We start from the raw sequence: 19,089 nt of genomic DNA on the forward strand, positions 1-19,089 counted from the left end.
ATCTGTCTTGCACAGGTCCTTTAGCTGAAGGGAGCGATTGTCTTTTTTAAACAGTCACCTCTCCTCCCCCTCCCCCCCCACTCCTCCCTTCCCTGCTCTCCACACCCCTACTCTCCTCTGTCCATTGGCTAAACACTCCTCCCCTCATCCTCCTCTCCTCTCCCACTGCTTCCCTCGCCTCTCTCCTCCCCTCCGTCCTCCTTCTCGCCCCCTCCCCTCCCCCTCCTTGCCACTCTCGTCCTCTACTCTCCTCTCCCTCCCCCTCCTTTTCCCCCTCCCCAATGCACTCCTCTTCCTCTCCCCTGCCTCTCCTCTCCCCCTCCTTTACTCCCCCCTCCCCAGTGCTCCCTTCCTCCTCTCCTCTTTCCTCTTCCTCTCCTCTCCTCTCTCCTCCCCTTCCTTGCCACTCAACTCCACCCCTACTTACCTTTCCAGAACTTTACTATTACTGATTCTGGCCATCGGGGATGTGATTGTGTGTGTGTGTTCCAGAATTGCTGGGATAGGGAGGGGGTGAGAGAGGGGTGGGGATGGGGGAGGAATAGCAGGAGGGGGAGTGGGAATGGGAGGAGGAAAGGGGGGAGGGGAGCTGGAGTGGGAGGAGGAGGGGGAAGGTGGGGAGGTAGTGATGCTTTGCCACGTCAGCTCTGGCCCCAGATGTTGACTGAGCATGTGTGATTCCTCACCGAGTGGATCACAGCCACCACTACACAGAAATAACACCAAGAAAGGCCATTCAGCCCATTTGTCACATCCAGTCTGTGTTACCCATTGCCCTCCAAACAAGCAAACAGTTCCAATCACATTTACCCTTCAACCCCTCCCCCCACTTTCCAATCCCATCCTCAATATTGACACAGTTTCTGCCTCAACCACTAACCCTGAGAGTGAATCCCACAGCCTCACAACTCTCTGTGTGAAGCAGTTTCTCCTGCTCTCTGTTCTAAATCTCTGACATTTAATCTTGTGTCTATGGCCTCTCGTTCATGACCTCTCAATTACTGGAAACAGCCTGCTTCTAATATACTGTTTTTCCACTGGCCTGTCTCTTTGAAACCATAAAGGGTGAATTTCAATTTTGGCAGAGGTACAGGATTGGCCGCCCATTATATATGCGGCCAGTTAACCCTTGATTCACTTCACTGAATCCCCCACCATCAACATCCTGGGGGTCACCATTGACCAGAAACTGAACTGGAGTAGCCAATTAAATACCGTGGCTACAAGAGCAGGTCAGAGGCTGGGAATTCTGAGGCGGGCAATTCACCTCCTGTCTCTCCAAAGCCTGTCCACTATCTACAAGCCACAAGTCAGGAGTGTGATGGAATACTCTCCACTTGCCTGGATGGGTGCAGCTCCAACAACACTCAAGAAGCTCGACACCATCCAGGACAAAGCAGCCCGCTTGATTGGCACCCCATCTACAAACATTCACTCCCTCCACCACCGACACACAGTGGCAGCAGTGTGTACCATCTACAAGATGCACTGCAGCAACGCACCAAGGCTCCTTAGACAACACCTTCCAAACCCGCGACCTCTGCCAACTAGAAGGACAAGAGCAGCAAATACATGGGAACACCACCACCTGCAAGTTCCCCTCCTACTCACACACTATCCAGACTTGGAACTACATTGTCATACCTTCACAGTCACTGGGTCAAAATCTTGGAAGTCCCTTCCTAAACCACATGGATTGTAGAGCTTCAAGAAGGCAGCTCAGCAACACCTTCTCAAGGGCAATTAGGGATGGGTAATAAATGCTGGCCTGGCCAGCGATGCCCACATCCCATGAATGAATAAAAAAAGAACTAGAATGGAGAATCAGTCGGTGTGTGTGTGTGTGTGTGTGTGTGTGTGTGTGTGTGTGTGTGTGTGTGTGTGTGTGTGTGTGTGTGTGTGTGTGTGTGTGTGTGTGTGTGTGTGTGTGTGTGTGTGTGTGTGTGTGTGTGTGACAGGCAGGAGATGTGATGGGCATGGGATGTTATGGGTGGGATGGGTGGTGTGTCGGGCTGTTTGTGTGTGTGAGGGGAGGGATGTGTGTGACTGGCAGACAATCCCAATGCCCTCAACATTAAGACAATTGAATTTCTCATAAACTCGAGCTGCACCAGTTCAGAAACCGGACCTTCTACCTATTGAATATTAACTGCAGCACTGCTTTACATATCAGCCAATTAGACTCTTAGTGAGGGAAGTCTGAGGAGAACGGTGGCCCAGAATTTGCTGGCGTGGGGCATCTAGCAATGTTCCCCATGAGTTAGACTTTTGCACTCACTCTTTAGCTCGAATATTTTTTGTTCTGTAAGTTGCTGTAAGTGTGAGCTTAGAACAGTGTGGCCAGGGCAATAGTGCATCTGGGACCACAGTGAATGATGGGGCCAACAGTCTATCTCTATTTGTCTGGATTGTACTTTCCTTTGAAGGTGCTTCCTGCTCACTGATGATTCAGTGTGTTTGTCACATTGGATGCGAGATCTTTATCAAATTTAGATTTTTTTTTAGATTTAGATATAGAGATACAGCACTGAAACAGGCCCTTCGGCCCACCGAGTCTGTGCCGACCATTAACCACCCATTTATACTAATCCTACACTAATCCCATATTCCTATCACATCCTCACCTGTCCCTATATTCCCCTACCACCTACCTATACTAGGGGCAATTTTATAATGGCCAATTTACCTATCAACCTGCAAGTCTTTTGGCTGTGGGAGGAAACCGGAGCACCCGGAGAAAACCCACGCAGACACAGGGAGAACTTGCAAACTCCACACAGGCAGTACCCAGAATTGAACCCGGGTCGCTGGAGCTGGGAGGCTGCGGTGCTAACCACTGCGCCACTGTGCCGCCCATCTAATATCACTCACGGGTTTAGAGAGTGCAATTGAGTTGCATATTTTCTAACCTCTGCACTGTCTCAACCTTTGAAGAATGTCCCTTACTGTACCAGTATGACATTGCCCAATTACTACTTTAAACTTCCTGTCGCCCCTCTGAAACAGGTTGGCAGTCAGTTCTGAATTAGGTGTGATTTTGAGCTGTGGTCCCACGAGGGACTGAATTGAAGTGTCTTGAACTTGTTGCTCATCAGACACTCCAGACCACAGTCAGTAGAGCTTCCCAGTTCAAGCTGCCTCTATTTGGAAACAAACGAACTTATTAGCGAGAGGCAGCATGGTTCTGTGAAGGGGAGGTCGTGTCTCACTAACTTGATCGAGTTTTTTGAGGAAGTGACAAAGATGATTGATGAAGGAAGGGCAGTGGATGTTGTCTATATGGACTTCAGTAAAGCCTTTGACAAGGTTCCGCATGACAGACTGGTACAAAAGGTGAAGTCACATGGGATCAGAGGTGAGCTGGCAAGAGTGCTGACTTGGGGCTGCAATAGAGTGCTAAAGTGGGAGTTTTGTGACTCAGGGTAATTAAGGGTTAGTTTTATCTAAAGTCTAGTCTTTCTTTTATTTAGAAAATTAACTTAACAGTTGCTGTTTGGGTTGGAGAAGGTGAGTTTTAGACCAGCTTTAAACAGAGTTCATTCAGGCTCTGCTTGCAGCTGCACCTTGTTAATTAGAGAACTGGCTTAAACCAGTTTTCAGGGGCTAGAGTCAGACAGTATAAAAGTGGGCCATCTTACAGTGCTGACTTCGTTTGCACTGGATGGCTGACTTGGGGCTGCATTAGAGTACTAAAGTGGGAGTTTTGTGACTGAGGGAGTTCGGTGAGGAGGGAGCGAGGAGCTCCTTTCATTTCCTAACTGTCCTCAAAGAGCGTGAGGGGAGCCGAGAGATTCCACAGAGCACAGCTGACTGGTGAGTAAATCCTGGTGGGTATTTTTCAAACTGGATTGAATTGTAAGTCATTGTTTTAGCAAGACTTAGTAGATTTATTTTTTTATGATAATAGTCTTCTAAAGTTTTAAATGTAAAGGGTTTAGTCATGGCAGGAGAGCTTAAAGTCGTGGTTTGCTCCTCTTGCTGCATGTGGGAGTCTGGGAACATTTCCAGTCCCCGGGACCAGCATGTGTGCAGGAAGTGTGTCCAGCTGCAGCTCCTGGAAGCTCGGGTTTTAGAGCTGGAACGGCGACTGGAAACACTGTGGAGCATCCGCGACTCTGAGCGCATCGTGGATAGCACGTATAGAGAGACACTGCAGCGGAAGGGACTTGAGGAAGGTTGGGAATGGGTGACCACCAGGCAGTCCAAGAGAAACAGGCAGGTAGTTCAGGAGTCCCCTGGGGTCCCGCTTACAAATCGGTATTCCATTTTGGAGGCTGATGAGGCTGGTTCCTCCAGGGAGTGCGGACAGAGCCAAGCTTCTGGCACCACAAGCAGCCTGTCTGCACAGGAAGAGGGAAAGAGAGGAAGAGCAATAGTAATAGGGGGATCTATAGTCAGGGGAACAGATAGGCGCTACTGTGGCCATCAACGTGACTCCAGGATGGTGTGTTGCCTCCCTGGTGCCAGGATCCGGGATGTCACTGAACGGCTGCAGGGCATCCTGAAGGGGGAGGGTAATAAGGCAGAGGTTATGGTACATGTTGGTACCAATAACATAGGTAGAAAGAGGGATGAGGTCTTGCATCAAGAATTCAGGGAGTTAGGCAGTAGACTAAAAAGCAAGACCTCTCGGGTTGTAATCTCTGGATTACACCCAGTACCACGTGCTAGCGACTATAGAAATAGGAGAATAGCACAGATGAATGTGTGGCTTAAGAGTTGGTGCAGGAGGGAGGGTTTTAGATTCCTGGACCACTGGGACCGTTTCTGGGGAAGGTGGGACCTGTACAAGCGGGACAGTCTATATCTGAACCAGAGGGGGACTAACATCCTTGCTGGTGGGTTTGCTAGTGCTGTTGGGAGGAGTTTAAACTAATTTGGCAGGGGGAGGGGACGCAGACTCCTAGCAGAATAGGGACACAGCTAAACACAGGAAAGCAAACAAGTCAGAGGGAATACAGCGGAGGTAAGTTTCAAGGGAGTGAGACCAGGATGGATGGCCTCTACTTTAATGTCAGGAGTATTACAGGTAAAACCAATACCAGGGTCCTGCGCTAGAACAAGGGGGACTACAATAGAATGAGGGAGGACTTGGCTAAAGTAGACTGGAAACAAAGATTTTATGGTGGGACAGTTGACGAGCAGTGGAGGACTTTCAAAGCAATTTTTCAAAGTGCTCAGCAAAAGTATATTCCAGTGAAAAGGAAGGACTGGAAGAAAAGGGGTAATCTGCCATGGGTGTCTAAGGAAATAAGGGAGGCTATCAAATTGAAAGAGAAGGCGTACAAAGTGGCCAAAAACAACATGAAACTAGAAAATTGGGAAAACTTTAAAGGTCAACAGAAAGCCACAAAAAGAGCTATAAAGAAAAGTAAGATAGAACATGAGAAAAAACTAGCACAGAATATAAAGACAGATAGCAAAAGTTTCTATCAATATATAAAACGAAAAAGAGTGGCTAAAGTAAACGTTGGTCCTTTAGAGGATGAGAAGGGGAATTTAGTTATGGGATATGATGAAATGGCCGAGGCATTGAACAGGTATTTTGTATCAGTCTTCACAGTGGAGAACATTAATAACATGCCAGTAATTGACAAAGAGACGAACGTAGGTGAGGACCTGGAAACAATCATTATTACGGAAGAGGTAGTGTTGGGCAAGCTAATGGAGCTAAGGATTGATAAGTCTCCTGGCCCTGATGGAATGCATCCCAGGGTACTAAAAGAGATGGCGGGAGAAATAGCAGGTGCACTGACGGTAATTTTCCAAAATTCGCTGGACTCTGGGGTAGTCCCAGCAGATTGGAAAACAGCAGATGTGACGCCACTGTTTAAAAAGGGAGGTAGACAAAAGATGGGGAATTATAGACCGGTTAGCTTAACCTCTGTAGTGGGGAAGATGCTTGAGTCTATTATCAAGGAAGAAATAGCAGGGCATCTCGATAGAAATTGTCCCGTTGGTCAGACACAGTATGGGTTCATGAAGGGCAGGTCAGGCTTGACAAATCTTTTGGAATTCTATGATGACATTACGAGCAAGGTGGACAATGGGGACCCAGTGGATGTGGTGTACCTAGATTTCCAAAAGGCCTTCGACAAGGTGCCGCACAAGAGGCTGCTGCATAAGATAAGGATGCATGGCATTAGGGGTAAAGTATTAGCATGGATAGAGGATTGGTTGACTAACAGGAAGCAGAGAGTGGGGATAAATGAGTGCTATTCTGGTTGGCAATCAGTCACTAGTGGTGTGCCTCAGGGATCGGTGTTGGGACCGCAATTATTGACAATTTATATAGATGATTTGGAGTTGGGGACCACATGTAGGGTGTTAAAGTTTGCAGATGACACTAAGATGAGTGGCAGAGCAAAGTGTGCAGATGACTGTGAAACTTTGCAGAGGAACATAGATACATTGAGTGAGTGGGCAAAGGTCTGGCAGATGGGATACAATGTTAATAAATGTGAAGTCATTCATTTCGGTAGGAGTAACAGTAAAAAGGATTATTACTTGAATGGTAAAAAGTTGCAGCATGCTGCTATGCAGAGGGACCTGGGTGTCCTTGTGCATGAATCGCAGAAGGTTGGTCTGCAGGTACAGCAAGTAATTAGGAAGGCAAATGGAATTTTGTCCTTCATTGCTAAAGGGATTGAGTTTAAAAGCAGAGAGGTTATGTTGCAGCTGTATAAGGTACTGGTGAGGCCGCATCTGGAGTACTGCGTGCAGTTTTGGTCTCCTTACTTGAGAAAGGATGTACTGGCACTGGAGAGGGTGCAGAGGAGGTTCACTAGGTTGATTCCGGAGTTGAGGGGGTTGGCTTATGAGGAGAGACTGAGTAGATTGGGATTATATTCATTGGAATTCAGAAGAATGAGGGGGGATCTTATAGAAACATATAAAATTATGAAGGGAATAGATAAGATACAAGTAGAGAGGATGTTTCCACTGGCAGGTGAAGCTAGGACAAGAGGGCATAGCCTCAAGATTAGAGGGAACAGATTTCGGACTGAATTAAGAAGGAACTTCTTCACCCAGAGGGTTGTTAATCTATGGAATTCCTTGCCCAGTGAAGTAGTTGACGCTTCTTCAGTGAACGTTTTTAAAGCTAAGGTAGATATCTTTTTGAACAATAAAGGAATTAAGGGATATGGTGAGAGCGCGGGTAAGTGGATCTGAGTCCACGAAAAGATCAGCCATGATCTTATTGAATGGTGGAGCAGGCTCGAGGGGCCGGACAGCCTACTCCTGGTCCTAGTTCTTATGATCTTATGATCTTATAAAACGGATGAGTTAAGCGCAAGGATTGACACGTGGAATTGTGATATAGTAGCCAGCACGGAGACATGGTTGAGGGAGGGGCAGGATTGGCAGCTCAATATCCCGGGATATTGAATCTTCAGGTGAGAAAGAGAAGGGGGTAAAAGAGGAGGGGGCATTGCAATATTAGTTAAGGAGTCAGTTACTGCAGTAAGGAGAGATCATATCTTGGAGGGGGCATCAAATGAAGCTTTATGGGTAGAGTTTAGGAATAAAAAAAGGGACAGCCACATTGCTAGGTGTTTATTATAGACCCCCAGATAGTCAGCGGGAAATTGAGGAGCAAATATGTGCACTATTCGCAGAGGTACGTAAAAATAATAGGGTAATTATATTAGGTGATCTCAACTTTCCCAACAATAATTGTGTCATCGTGTTGAGGGCTTAGATGGAGTGGAGTTCTTAAAATGTATACAGGAGAACTTTTTAGCCCAATATGTAGAGGATCCAACAAGGGAGGGTGCAGTGCTGGACCTAATTCTGGGGAATGAAGCCGGACAGGTGGTTGATGTGTTGATGGGGGTGCATTTTGGTGATTGCGAACACAACATGGTACAATATAAGATTGTTGTGGAGAAAGAAATAGACAAGTTGCAAAAAAAGGTTTTGGATTGGGGGAGAGCGAATTTTAGTTAAATAAGGCAGGATCTGGCCAAGGTAGACTGGAAAGAGTTACTTGTTGGGAAATCTACAGAAGAGCAGTAGGGGGCATTCAAAGAGGAAATGGGGAGGGTACAGACCCAACATGTTCCCTCCAGAGTAATAGGTAGGAGCAACAAGCCCAGAGAACCATGGATGACCAGAAACATTCAGGATACGATGAGAAGGAAAAGAGAGGCTTTTAGTAAATACAAGGAGAGAAAATCAATGGAAGCATTAGTGGAGTACAGAAAGTGTAGGATGGAGCTTAAGAAAGCAATTAGGAGAGCAAAGAGGGGATATGAGAAAGCTCTGGCTGGTAAAAGTAGGGAAAATCCCGATATTCTATTAGTATATCAATGGGAGGAGGATAACCAGGGAAAGAGTAGGACCCATTAGGGACCAAGGGGGAAATTTCTGGGTGGAGCCAGAGGACACTGGTAGGGTGTTGAATGAATACTTCCCATCTATCTTCAGCCAAGAGAATGAGGATGCAGATATGGAACTCAGAGAGAGAGACTGTGAGGTTCTTGAGCAAATTGTCATTGGGAGTGACAAGGTATTGGAGGTTTTGGCAGGCTTAAAAGTGGACAAATATCCAGGTCCGGACGATTTGTGTCCCAGGATGCTGTGGGAGACGAGGGTGGAGATTGCAGGGGCTCTGACCAAAATTTTGAATTCCTTTCTGGCCACGGGGGAGGTGCCAGAGGACTGGAGAACAGCTAATGTGGTCTCACTATTTAAGAAAGGTTGCAGAGATAAGCCAGGGAACTACAGACCAGTGAATCTCACGTCAGTGGTAGGGAAATGATTGGAGAAAATTCTGAAGGAGAGAATCTATCTCCACTTGGAGAGGCAAAATTTGATTAGGAATAGTCAGCATGGCTTTGTAAGGGGGAGGTCATGCCCAACAAATTTGATTGAATTTTTTGAGCATGTGACCAGGTGTGTAGATGAGGGTAGTGCAGTTGATGTAGTTGACATGGATTTCAGCAAAGCCTTTGACAAGGTTCCACATGGGAGACTGTTCAATAAAGCAAATGCACATGGGATGCAGGGTAACTTGATAAGGTGGATTCAAAATTGGCTTAGCTGTAGGAGACAGAGAGCGATGACAGACGGCTGTTTTAGTGACTGGAAGCCAGTGTCCTGTGGCGTACCACAGGGATCTGTGCTGGGTCCCCTATTGTTTGTCATTTATATAAACGAAATAGATGACTATGTCGGGGGTAGGATCAGTAAGTTCGCGGATGACACAAAGATTGGCCGAGTGGTTAACAGTGAGGTTGAGTGTCTTGGGTTACAGGAAGATATAGACAGGATGGTCAAATGGGCAGAAAAGTGGCAGATGGAATTTAACGCTGAACATTGTGAGGTGATACACTTTGGAAGGAGTTATGTGACACGGAAGTATTCAATAAATGGTCTGACACTGGGAAGTTCCGAGGAACAAAGGGACCTTGGCGTGTTTGTCTATAGATCTCTGAAGGCAGAAGGGCAGGTTAATAGGGTGGTGAAAAAGGCATATGGGACACTTGCCTTTATCAATCGAGGCATAGATTACAAAAGCAGAGAGGTCATGTTGGAGTTGTATAGAACTTTGGTAAGGCCACAGCTGGAGTACTGTGTGCAATTCTGGTCACCACATTATAGGAAGGATGTGATTGCCTTGGAGGGGGTGCAGAGGCAATTCACCAGGATGTTGCCTGGGATGGAACATTTAAGCTATGAAGGGAGGTTGGATAGGCTTGGGTTGTTTACACTGGAGCAGAGAAGACTGAGGGGTGACCTGATCGAGGTGTACAAGATTATGAGGGGCATGGACAGGGTGGATAGGGAGCAGCTGTTCCCCTTAGTTGAAGGGTCAGTTACGAGGGGACACAAGTTTAAGGTGAGGGGCAGGAGGTTTAAGGGGGATTCGAGGAAGAACTTTTTTACCCAGAAGGTGGTGACGATCTGGAATGCACTGCCTGAGAGGGTGGTAGAGGCGGATTGCCTCACATCCTTTAAAAAGTACCTGGATGAGCACTTGGCATGTCATAACATTCAAGGCTATGGGCCAAGTGCTGGCAAATGGGATTAGGTAGACAGGTCAGGTGCCTTTAATGCATCGGTGCAGACTCGATGGGCCGAAGGGCCTCTTCTGCACTGTATTATTCTGTGATTCTGTGAAGATGGATACAGAACTGGCTTGGTCATAGAAGACAGAGGGTAGCAGTGGAAGGGTGCGTTTCTGAATGGAGGGCTGTGACTAGTGGTGTTCCGCAGGGATCAGTGCTGTGACCTTTGCTGTTTGTAGTATATATAAATGATTTGGAGGAAAATGTAGCTGGTCTGATTGGTAAGTTTGCGGACGACACAAAGGTTGGTGGAGTTGCGGATAGTGACGAGGATTGTCAGAGGATACAGCAGGATATAGATCGGTTGGAGACTTGGGCGGAGAAATGGCAGATGGAGTTTAATTCGGACAAATGTGAGGTAATGCATTTTGGAAGATCTAATGCAGGTGGGAGGTATACAGTAAATGGCAGAACCCTTAGGAGTATTGACAGGCAGAGATATCTGGGTGTACAGGTCCACAGATCACTGAAAGTGGCAACGCAGGTGGATAAGGTAGTCAAGAAGGCATACGGCATGCTTGCCTTCATCGGTCGGGGCATAGAGTATAAAAATTGGCAAGTCATGCTGCAGCTGTACAGAACCTTGGTTAGTTCACACTTGGAATATTGCGTACAATTCTGGTCGCCAAACTACCAGAAGCATGTGGAGGCTTTGGAGAGGGTACAGAAGAGGTTTACCAGGATGTTGCCTGGTCTGGAGGGCATTAGCTATGAGGAGAGGTTGGATAAACTCGGATTGTTTTCACTGGAACGACGGAGGTGGAGGGGCGACATGATAGAGGTTTACAAAGTTATGAGCGGCATGGACAGAGTGGATAGTCAGAAGCTTTTTCCCAGGGTGGAAGAGTCAGTTACTAGGGGACATAGGTTTAAGGTGTGAGGGGCAAAGTTTAGAGGGGATGTGCGAGGCAAATTTTTTTTACACAGAGGGTGGTGAGTGCCTGGAACTTGTTGCCGGGGGAGGTGGTGGAAGCAGGTACGATAGCGACGTTTAAGAGGCATCTTGACAAATGCATGAATAGGATGGGAATAGAGGGATATGGACCCCGGAAGTGCAGAAGGTTTTAGTTTGGACTGGCATCATGATCGGCCCAGGCTTGGACGGCCGAATGGCCTGTTCCTGTGCTGTACTGTTCTTTGTTCTTATTCCCAGGTCCCAGTAAATAATATGTGCTTTGTGGTCCAGCCCATCACCCATTCCTGGCCATTTCACTCATCGACACTGAGGGATTTGTCTTTCCTGCAGGTATGTCCAATGTCCACTTACGTCTGGACCTGGAGGCGGAATTCCACTTCACCCACCTCATCATGACATTCAAGGTAGGTGAGCAGAAGTGTGGTACACAGCAGTTAACTGTGCTCTGAGGTAGGCCCAGCAAGGCATCCAATTGTATCAAAGCATGACCAGCAGTTCAAGAAGAAGGCCTACCACCAAACTTCTCAAGGGCTAACTAGGGGATGAATTATTTTGCACTTTATGTAATGTCAAATTTGAACTGTTATATAATATAATTTGACAAATTTTATGAATAAAGTATATTTTTGGAAAAAATACTAGGGGATGAGCAGAAAATGCCAGCCTTGCCAGTGATGCCTGCATCCCAGGAATGGATTAAACGAATACTCCCTTTATGTGTTGCCCAAAAATGATTCACTGTGGTGTGAGTTGCAAAAGCCACGATGGCCTTGCGTTCAATCCCTGGTCTGTGCTAGTTTGGCTGATCTCAGCTCCTGTCGGAGATAGGACAGCAAAATTGGCTGCAGCACCTCTGCTGTAAGGCGGGGGAAATAGCCAAGGTTCCGACAGCCCTATGAAACCTCTCCCTCCATATTCCCCCAATGGAAAGTGTATCGACAATCAAATATTCTATCAATGCTCACTTGAATCCCACCTGAAGAATGGCTACTTGGCTGAGTTACTGGTGGCATTTGTAGCACCAGCAAGAGTTAGCACCAATAGCAAAGAAGGGGAGGAAATTGAAAGGAAAGACCTGTAAGGGTAAACCGTGTAATTGGTATTGTCTCTCCACAGACCTTCAGACCTTCCGCCATGTTGATTGAGCGCTCTGCAGACTTTGGCCGCACGTGGCAGGTCTATCGGTACTTCAGCTACGATTGTGTCATGGACTTCCCGAACGTCTCTCGGGAGCCCCTGAGAAAGGTGGATGATGTTATCTGTGAATCGCGCTACTCCGACATTGAGCCATCGACTGAGGGAGAAGTGAGTGACAAAACAATACTTGTTCAGGGATGTAAGTAGATGCAATGTGCTCCTTGGACCTGCCTGTCTGTCTTGAGGACTTGAGCCCATAATCGACGTTGATACTTCCAGTGTAGTACTGAGGCAGTGCTGCACTGTCGGAGGTGCTGTCTTTTTGATGAGGCATTAAACTGAGGTCCCATCTCCCCTCTCAGTTGGATGTAAAAGATCCCACAGTACGATTTGAGGGAGAGCAGGGGAGTTCTCCTCAGTGTCCTGAGCAGTATTTATCCCTCAAACAACATAATTAAAAACAGATTATCCAGCAGCTATCACATTTCGGTTTGTGGGAGCTTGCTGTGCACAAATTGGCTGCTACATTTCCTACATTACAACAGCAACTTTTTGGCTTTAAAAGTCATGGGGACCTGAAAAGTGGAATAAAATTCTTCCCTTCTACTCTGGGTTACACCCAGCTCCTATGAGTTGGGCACCGAATGAGGCCTTGTACTCCTCACAGAGACAGTCAGAGGCAGAAATCCACACTGCTGCCATTAATGGACTGGAATAGACAAGCTCAAACTTTTTCTGGTGCATTTTGTGTGTATATATGTATCTGGTTTGCGGCTGCCTGCAATGAATTTGGCCTAACCATCAGCCTCAAGAAAACATACATCATGGGGCAGGACGTCAGAAATGCTCCATCCATCAATATTGGCGACCACGCTCTGGAAGTGGTTCAAGAGTTCACCTACCTAGGCTCAACTATCACCAGTAACCTGTCTCTAGATGCAGAAATCAACAAGCGCATGGGTAAGGCTTCCACTGCTATGTCCAGACTGGCCAAGAGAGTGTGGGAAAATGGCGTACTGACACGGAACACAAAAGTCCGAGTGTATCAGGCCTGTGTCCTCAGTACCTTGCTCTATGGCAGTGAGGCCTGGACAATGTATGTCAGCCAAGAGCGACGTCTCAATTCATTCCATCTTCGCTGCCTCCGGACAATACTTGGCATCAGGTGGCAGGACCGTATCTCCAACACAGAAGTCCTCGAGGCGGCCAACATCCCCAGCTTGTACACCCTACTGAGTCAGCGGCGCTTGAGATGGCTTGGCCATGTGAGCCGCACGGAAGATGGCAGGATCCCCAAAGACACATTGTACAGCGAGCTCGCCACTGGTATCAGACCCACCGGCCGTCCATGTCTCCGCTATAAAGACGTCTGCAAACGCGACATGAAATCCTGTGACATTGATCACAAGTCGTGGGAGTCAGTTGCCAGTGATCGCCAGAGCTGGCGGGCAGCCATAAAGACAGGGCTAAAATGTGGCGAGTCGAAGAGACTTAGTAGTTGGCAGGAAAAAAGACAGAGGCGCAAGGGGAGAGCCAACTGTGCAACAGCCCCGACAAACAAATTTCTCTGCAGCACCTGTGGAAGAGCCTGTCACTCTAGAATTGGCCTTTATAGCCACTCCAGGCACTGCTCCACACACCACTGACCACCTCCAGGCGCGTATCCATTGTCTCTCGAGATAAGGAGGCCCAAAAGAAAGAAGAAAGAAAAAGAATATATATCAGTACAGTATCTTCACACGGTTCCTGTATTTCAACGGTGAGTCTCTCTGGAGGAGCAGAGCCTCTCGGACAGCAACTTCCTGATTTACACATTTAAATGTGCACATGTGCTTGCTGGAAGTTAATGCCTGAATAACAGCGAGCACTGTTAGACTCACCATTGTTTCTATCGCAAAGTCCAGCCCAATCTTTTGTTGTGTAGGATGTACTTTTCTTTCACTTTTAATCGTTTTGTTTTTAATATTTGGGGTAAAATTTTCCATGGGGGGATTCCCTGATCTCTCATTGTAACAGCATAAATTGTGGAGAAACAGGACAAGCCTGGGCTCAATGGGGAGAGGGCTCGACGGGGAGAGGGCTCGACGGGGAGAGGGCTCGACGGGGAGAGGGCTCGACGGGGAGAGGGCTCGACGGGGAGAGGGCTCGACGGGGAGAGGGCTCAATGGGGAGAGGGCTCAATGCAGAGAGGGCTCATTGGGGAGAGGGCTCATTGGGGAGAGGGCACGACGGGGAGAGTGCACGACGGGGAGAGGGCTCAACGAGCAGAGGGCACAACGGGGAAGGGCTCAACGGGGAAGGGCTCAACGGGGAGAGGGCTCAACGAGCAGAGGGTCCACAATGGGCAGAGGGCACAATGGGGAGAGGGTCCACAAGGTAGTTGAATCTCAGTCGGGATGAGGAGAGGCTCACTCCTGGTCAAAACAGCTTTTGACCCATGCAGTTGTATTTATCTTCTACTTGTTCTCAACAGTTTACATTCTGATTAAAGCTGTTTTCTTTCTTTGCAGGTGATCTACAGAGTTTTGGACCCAGCAATTTCCATTGAAGACCCCTACAGTCCTCAGATCCAGAGTAAGTTTTCTGCTTCGAGCTGATGGCAGCTCCCAGTTGTAGCAATGTATCAGCAGAGCTGGCCCAGAAATAGTAGTGACTGACCTTCAAAAGTAATTCATTGCTTGAGGTGTCCTGAAGGCATGAAAGGAGCTATTGGTGCAAGGCCTTTGTGTGTTTCTTTTCTCGGATGGTTTGTCCTTACACACAGGAAGAGCAGATCCCAAATTCCGTTCTCAGTTTGTTAGCTGGTCACAACTGGGATGGAGTAGCATTAACTTAGGAAGGGGGAAAAGTTCAGCCAAGTTTCCTTTCCCTGATCACTACCTAAATTGAGATCCATCATTGTGTGAATAGTCTGCCAAAGGAATACAATGGCAGGACAGTCTTGAGGAGCTGAATAGCTAATGCTCTTTCATGTTCCTCACACATGAAGAATGGTCATTTGGGGGAGGTAACAGATCAGTGACTGGCACCCATGAGAGTGCATCCTGGAGTGAGTGAGAGCCCTGAGGGGAAAATATTAGAATAGGAAGACATCAGTCAGAAGCCGAACAAGCGAATACCCGGAGACACTGGGCAGTTCCTAAAGGAGACCAGAGGTGACTCTCGACCATCAAAGCTTGTGTTTGGTATGAGTTTCTATATATAGATCCCCATTCTTTGTAATGGAAGAGCAGTGGAGTTGGTTGGTGGAGGGTGTGGGGGGGGGGGGGGGGTGCGGGGGCGTGGTTACTGAAGAGGCACATTGACTGAAACAAGGTCAAAGTTGAGTGCATTTTACAGCACCAACAGTGTGTGTGCTGGGTCATTAGCTCCAGATGTTCATCCAAAATCTTTGTTCAGTCTCATGATGCGGTTACAGAGATGGGGATGGGAAAGACCATGGAACGATTTGAAAACAGGGATAGGTAGAGTCCAGGATGAAGCTAATCATTCAAGGATATCAAGTATACGGATACATCATAGCTCAGTGTGAACCAGTCCTCATTGGTGCCCATAGACACGTGTTGACCATCATTACACTGTCCTAATCTCGCCCCTCTCATTTTTAGCTTTGGCGGTTGATATATGCCATGTCCTGCAGTGGAAAAAGAAATCCAGCAAGCTCCACCCATCTCACCAATTGGATACCAGATCTGGTGAGCTTGGGATCAGATAAATCTGTGCAGTTCATTATACCAACCTCAAAATCTAATCCCCCTCAATTGCCCAGTCCCGCTCCAACTCTCCCTCAAATTTTCCCAGGGCAGTCCACACCACATAGAGATCATTCTCTAACTGACTGCACAAATTAAATCTGGTATTTGAGTTTGTGTCAAGCCCTTAAGAATCTTGAATCGTTGAATATTCTCTGTCCTGAACCTACTCTCCACAGTAAAGAATCCCAGGCTTTTCAAGCTTATCTCATTGTCTCTCAAAACTAAAAATCAGGTTTGTTACCCTCTCTACATTGCCTCCAGCATTTGGTATCCTTCTATATTTAGATTTATCATGGACTATTAACCACCCATTCAGTCTCCTGAGGAAGATACTAACTATAGGTAGAACCTACATGGGGACAAACTAACTTATAACTCAACTCCAGTAATTTAATGATTTACAGAAAGGTAACCCTTTTGACAGGTTCTTACATTTAATAATAATGACTGCACTTGGTAGGAAAACAAGTGTTGAGTCTGAAATGTGCTAAATTTTGGGATTCATTAGTCTCTCAGTGTTAGTCCATGTGCTGTGTAACATATTATCCATCTCTCAGCAACTCACAGCTTTGGGACCTTCCCAGGCTGTGTTATTGTTGGCAAATTTCCAGTAAATGTTTCCGTGTGCGATGACTTTACCCACTCGCCTCATTCAAAAAAAATAGTGGAAGAGGTGAGTGATGAGAGAGTTTGTCTGACTGTTTCCTGTTGGCTTGATGTGGGGTCCATGATTGAAGCTATTGACTGTGTAGTTTCACTGCTGAATATATTAAAGTCAGGGTTTCCCTCTTTAAAAGTAATAGAATCGGAAGTAATAGGATACAACATATAAGGAGGTTATTCGGCCCATAGTCCCCGTGCTGGTTATTTGAAAGAGCTATCCAATTAGTCCCACTCACCTGCTCATTCCCCGACAGTCCTGCAAATTTTTCCGTTTCTAGTATTTATCCAATTCCCTTTAGAAATTTATTATAAGATCTGCTTCCACTGCTCTTCAGGCAGCGTGTTCCAGATCATCATAACTCACAGCGTAACTTTTTCTCCTCATGTCATCTCTGGTTCTTTTGCCAATTATCTTAAATCTATGTCTTCTGCTAACTGACCCGTCCGCAATTTCTTCTGAGAAACAGATTTTTGTTGACCAAAGGTACTAAGGGGTATGGGGCAAAGGTGGGTATATGGAGTTAGGTTGCAGATCAGACATGATCTCATTGAAAGGTGGAACAAGCTTGAGTGGCTGAGTAACCTTCCCCTGTTCCTATGTTCCTATTATTTACTGTATAAAAACAGAAAATCTCTGAGGGGCGACATGATAGAGGTTTACAAAGTTATGAGCGGCATGGACAGAGTGGATAGTCAGAAGCTTTTTCCCAGGGTGGAAGAGTCAGTTACTAGGGGACATAGGTTTAAGGTGCGAGGGGCAAAGTTTAGAGGGGATGTGCGAGGCAAGTTCTTTACACAGAGGGTGGTGAGTGCCTGGAACTTGCTGCCGGGGGAGGTGGTGGAAGCAGGTACCATAGAGACGTTTAAGAGACATCTTGACAAATACATGAATAGGAAGGGAATAGAGGGATACGGTCCCCGGAAGTGCAGAAGGTTTTAGTTTAGGCAGGCATCAAGATCAGTGCAGGCTTGGAGGGCCGAATGGCCTGTTCCTGTGCTGTACTGTTCTTTGTTCTATTCAATCACCCCTTAACCTTCTCTGCTCTCAGGAGAACAATCCCAGCTTCTCCAGTTTCTCCACATAACTGAAGTCCCTCATCCCTGGTATCTTGGTGGTAAATCTCCTCTGTACCCTCTCCAAGGCCATGACATCCTTCCTAAAATGTGGTGCCCAGATTGGGACACAATACTCCAGCTGGCCCGAACCAGTGATTTATAAAGGTTTAGCCTTTGTATTCTATGGGCTGAATGTTTTCGGAGAGATTTAAGTCTCGTTGCTGGGGCTGAAAGTAGGAGCTGACCCTACTCTAGCAAATGGCAGGACCCTGGGGTGGTATTTCGCTGCCACCAGCCAATTAACAGGCCACCAATGGGGGGGGGGGGGTGGGGGGGAGGGAGCGGCAGCCTCCCTCCCTCACCCCCGCCCCCCAGAGCTGCCCACCCAATCAGAGGGTTGGCAGCTCAACACCTCTGCAGCACTACCACTAGCGCTGGCCAGTGCTGAGGCTGCATCACAAAGGAGAGGGCACCTCAATGTCTAGGGGGGGTAGTCAGAGGTGGCGCCTTAGGCGTGGGAACGGCCATTGCCAGCAGGGGACCACTCTGTGGGCCATGGAGCGCCCATCAAGGAGAGCCTCCCCGAGATCCTACTGGGAGGCCATCAGGATTTACCTGGCAGTTTCCCTATGTGGCAGCGAGTCTGTTCACTGTTTATTACATTTTCTGAATTTTTGTGTTATCTGCAAACTTTGAGGTTATTCCCTGTTTACCCAAATCCAGGTCATTAATTTATATTAAAAAAAGCAGCGATCCTAATATCACCCTCTTGGGAAATTCACTGTATACTCCCCTCCAGTCTGAAAAACAGCCATTCACCACTGCTGTCTTCTTCCTGTTCCTTAACCACATTCATATCCACACAGTCACTGTGTCCCTTTAATCCATGGGCTACAATTTTACTGAACTGTGTATTATGTGCTACTTTCTCAAAGGCCTCTTGAAAGCTGAATTACCTGTTAACTGTATTACCCTCATCAACACTCTGTTACTTCATCAAAGAACTCAATCAAGTTAGTCAGACACGATTTGCCTTTAACTAATCCATGCTCACTTTAATTTATTCACCCATACTTTTCCTCGTGCCAATTAATTTTCACCCACATTATTATCTCTAAAAGTCTTTCCACTAACAACGGGCTGACTGGCCTGCAGGTGCCGGGTTTATCCCCTTCCTCTTTTTTGGACAAAGGCGTACCATTTGCAATCCTCCAGTCCTCTGGCATCGCCTGCACATCCAAGGCAGATTGGAAGATTGTGGTCAGATCCTCCACAATTTCCATCCTTACTTCGCTCAGTAACTGAGGACTCATCCCATCCAGACCAGTTGACTTTTCTATTTTGAGGACCGCCAATGTTTTGAGTACCTCCTCTTTATTTTTATCAAATCTAATTTCTCTAACATCTTCTCCTTTACAGTGATATTAGCAGCAATTTCTTCAGTGAAGACCATTGCAAAGCGCTCATTTAATATCTCAGCCAGGCCTCT

The 19,089-nt window shown here is 47.0% G+C and overlaps 1 protein-coding gene across 1 annotated transcript in view; it reads left to right on the plus strand.

Annotated features, from left to right (window-relative positions):
• LOC137380299 (laminin subunit beta-2-like) overlaps window positions 1–19,089 on the plus strand; it is a 283,335-nt gene that overhangs the window by 62,088 nt on the left and 202,158 nt on the right. Inside the window, exons 4-6 of the mRNA XM_068052207.1 lie at window positions 11,320–11,393; window positions 12,106–12,294; window positions 14,637–14,700. Of these exons, the coding sequence (XP_067908308.1) occupies window positions 11,320–11,393; window positions 12,106–12,294; window positions 14,637–14,700 (327 nt within the window). The remainder of the gene's footprint in view (window positions 1–11,319; window positions 11,394–12,105; window positions 12,295–14,636; window positions 14,701–19,089) is intronic.

This window comes from Heterodontus francisci, chromosome 19 (genome assembly GCF_036365525.1).
Source record: "Heterodontus francisci isolate sHetFra1 chromosome 19, sHetFra1.hap1, whole genome shotgun sequence".
NCBI lineage: Eukaryota > Metazoa > Chordata > Chondrichthyes > Heterodontiformes > Heterodontidae > Heterodontus > Heterodontus francisci.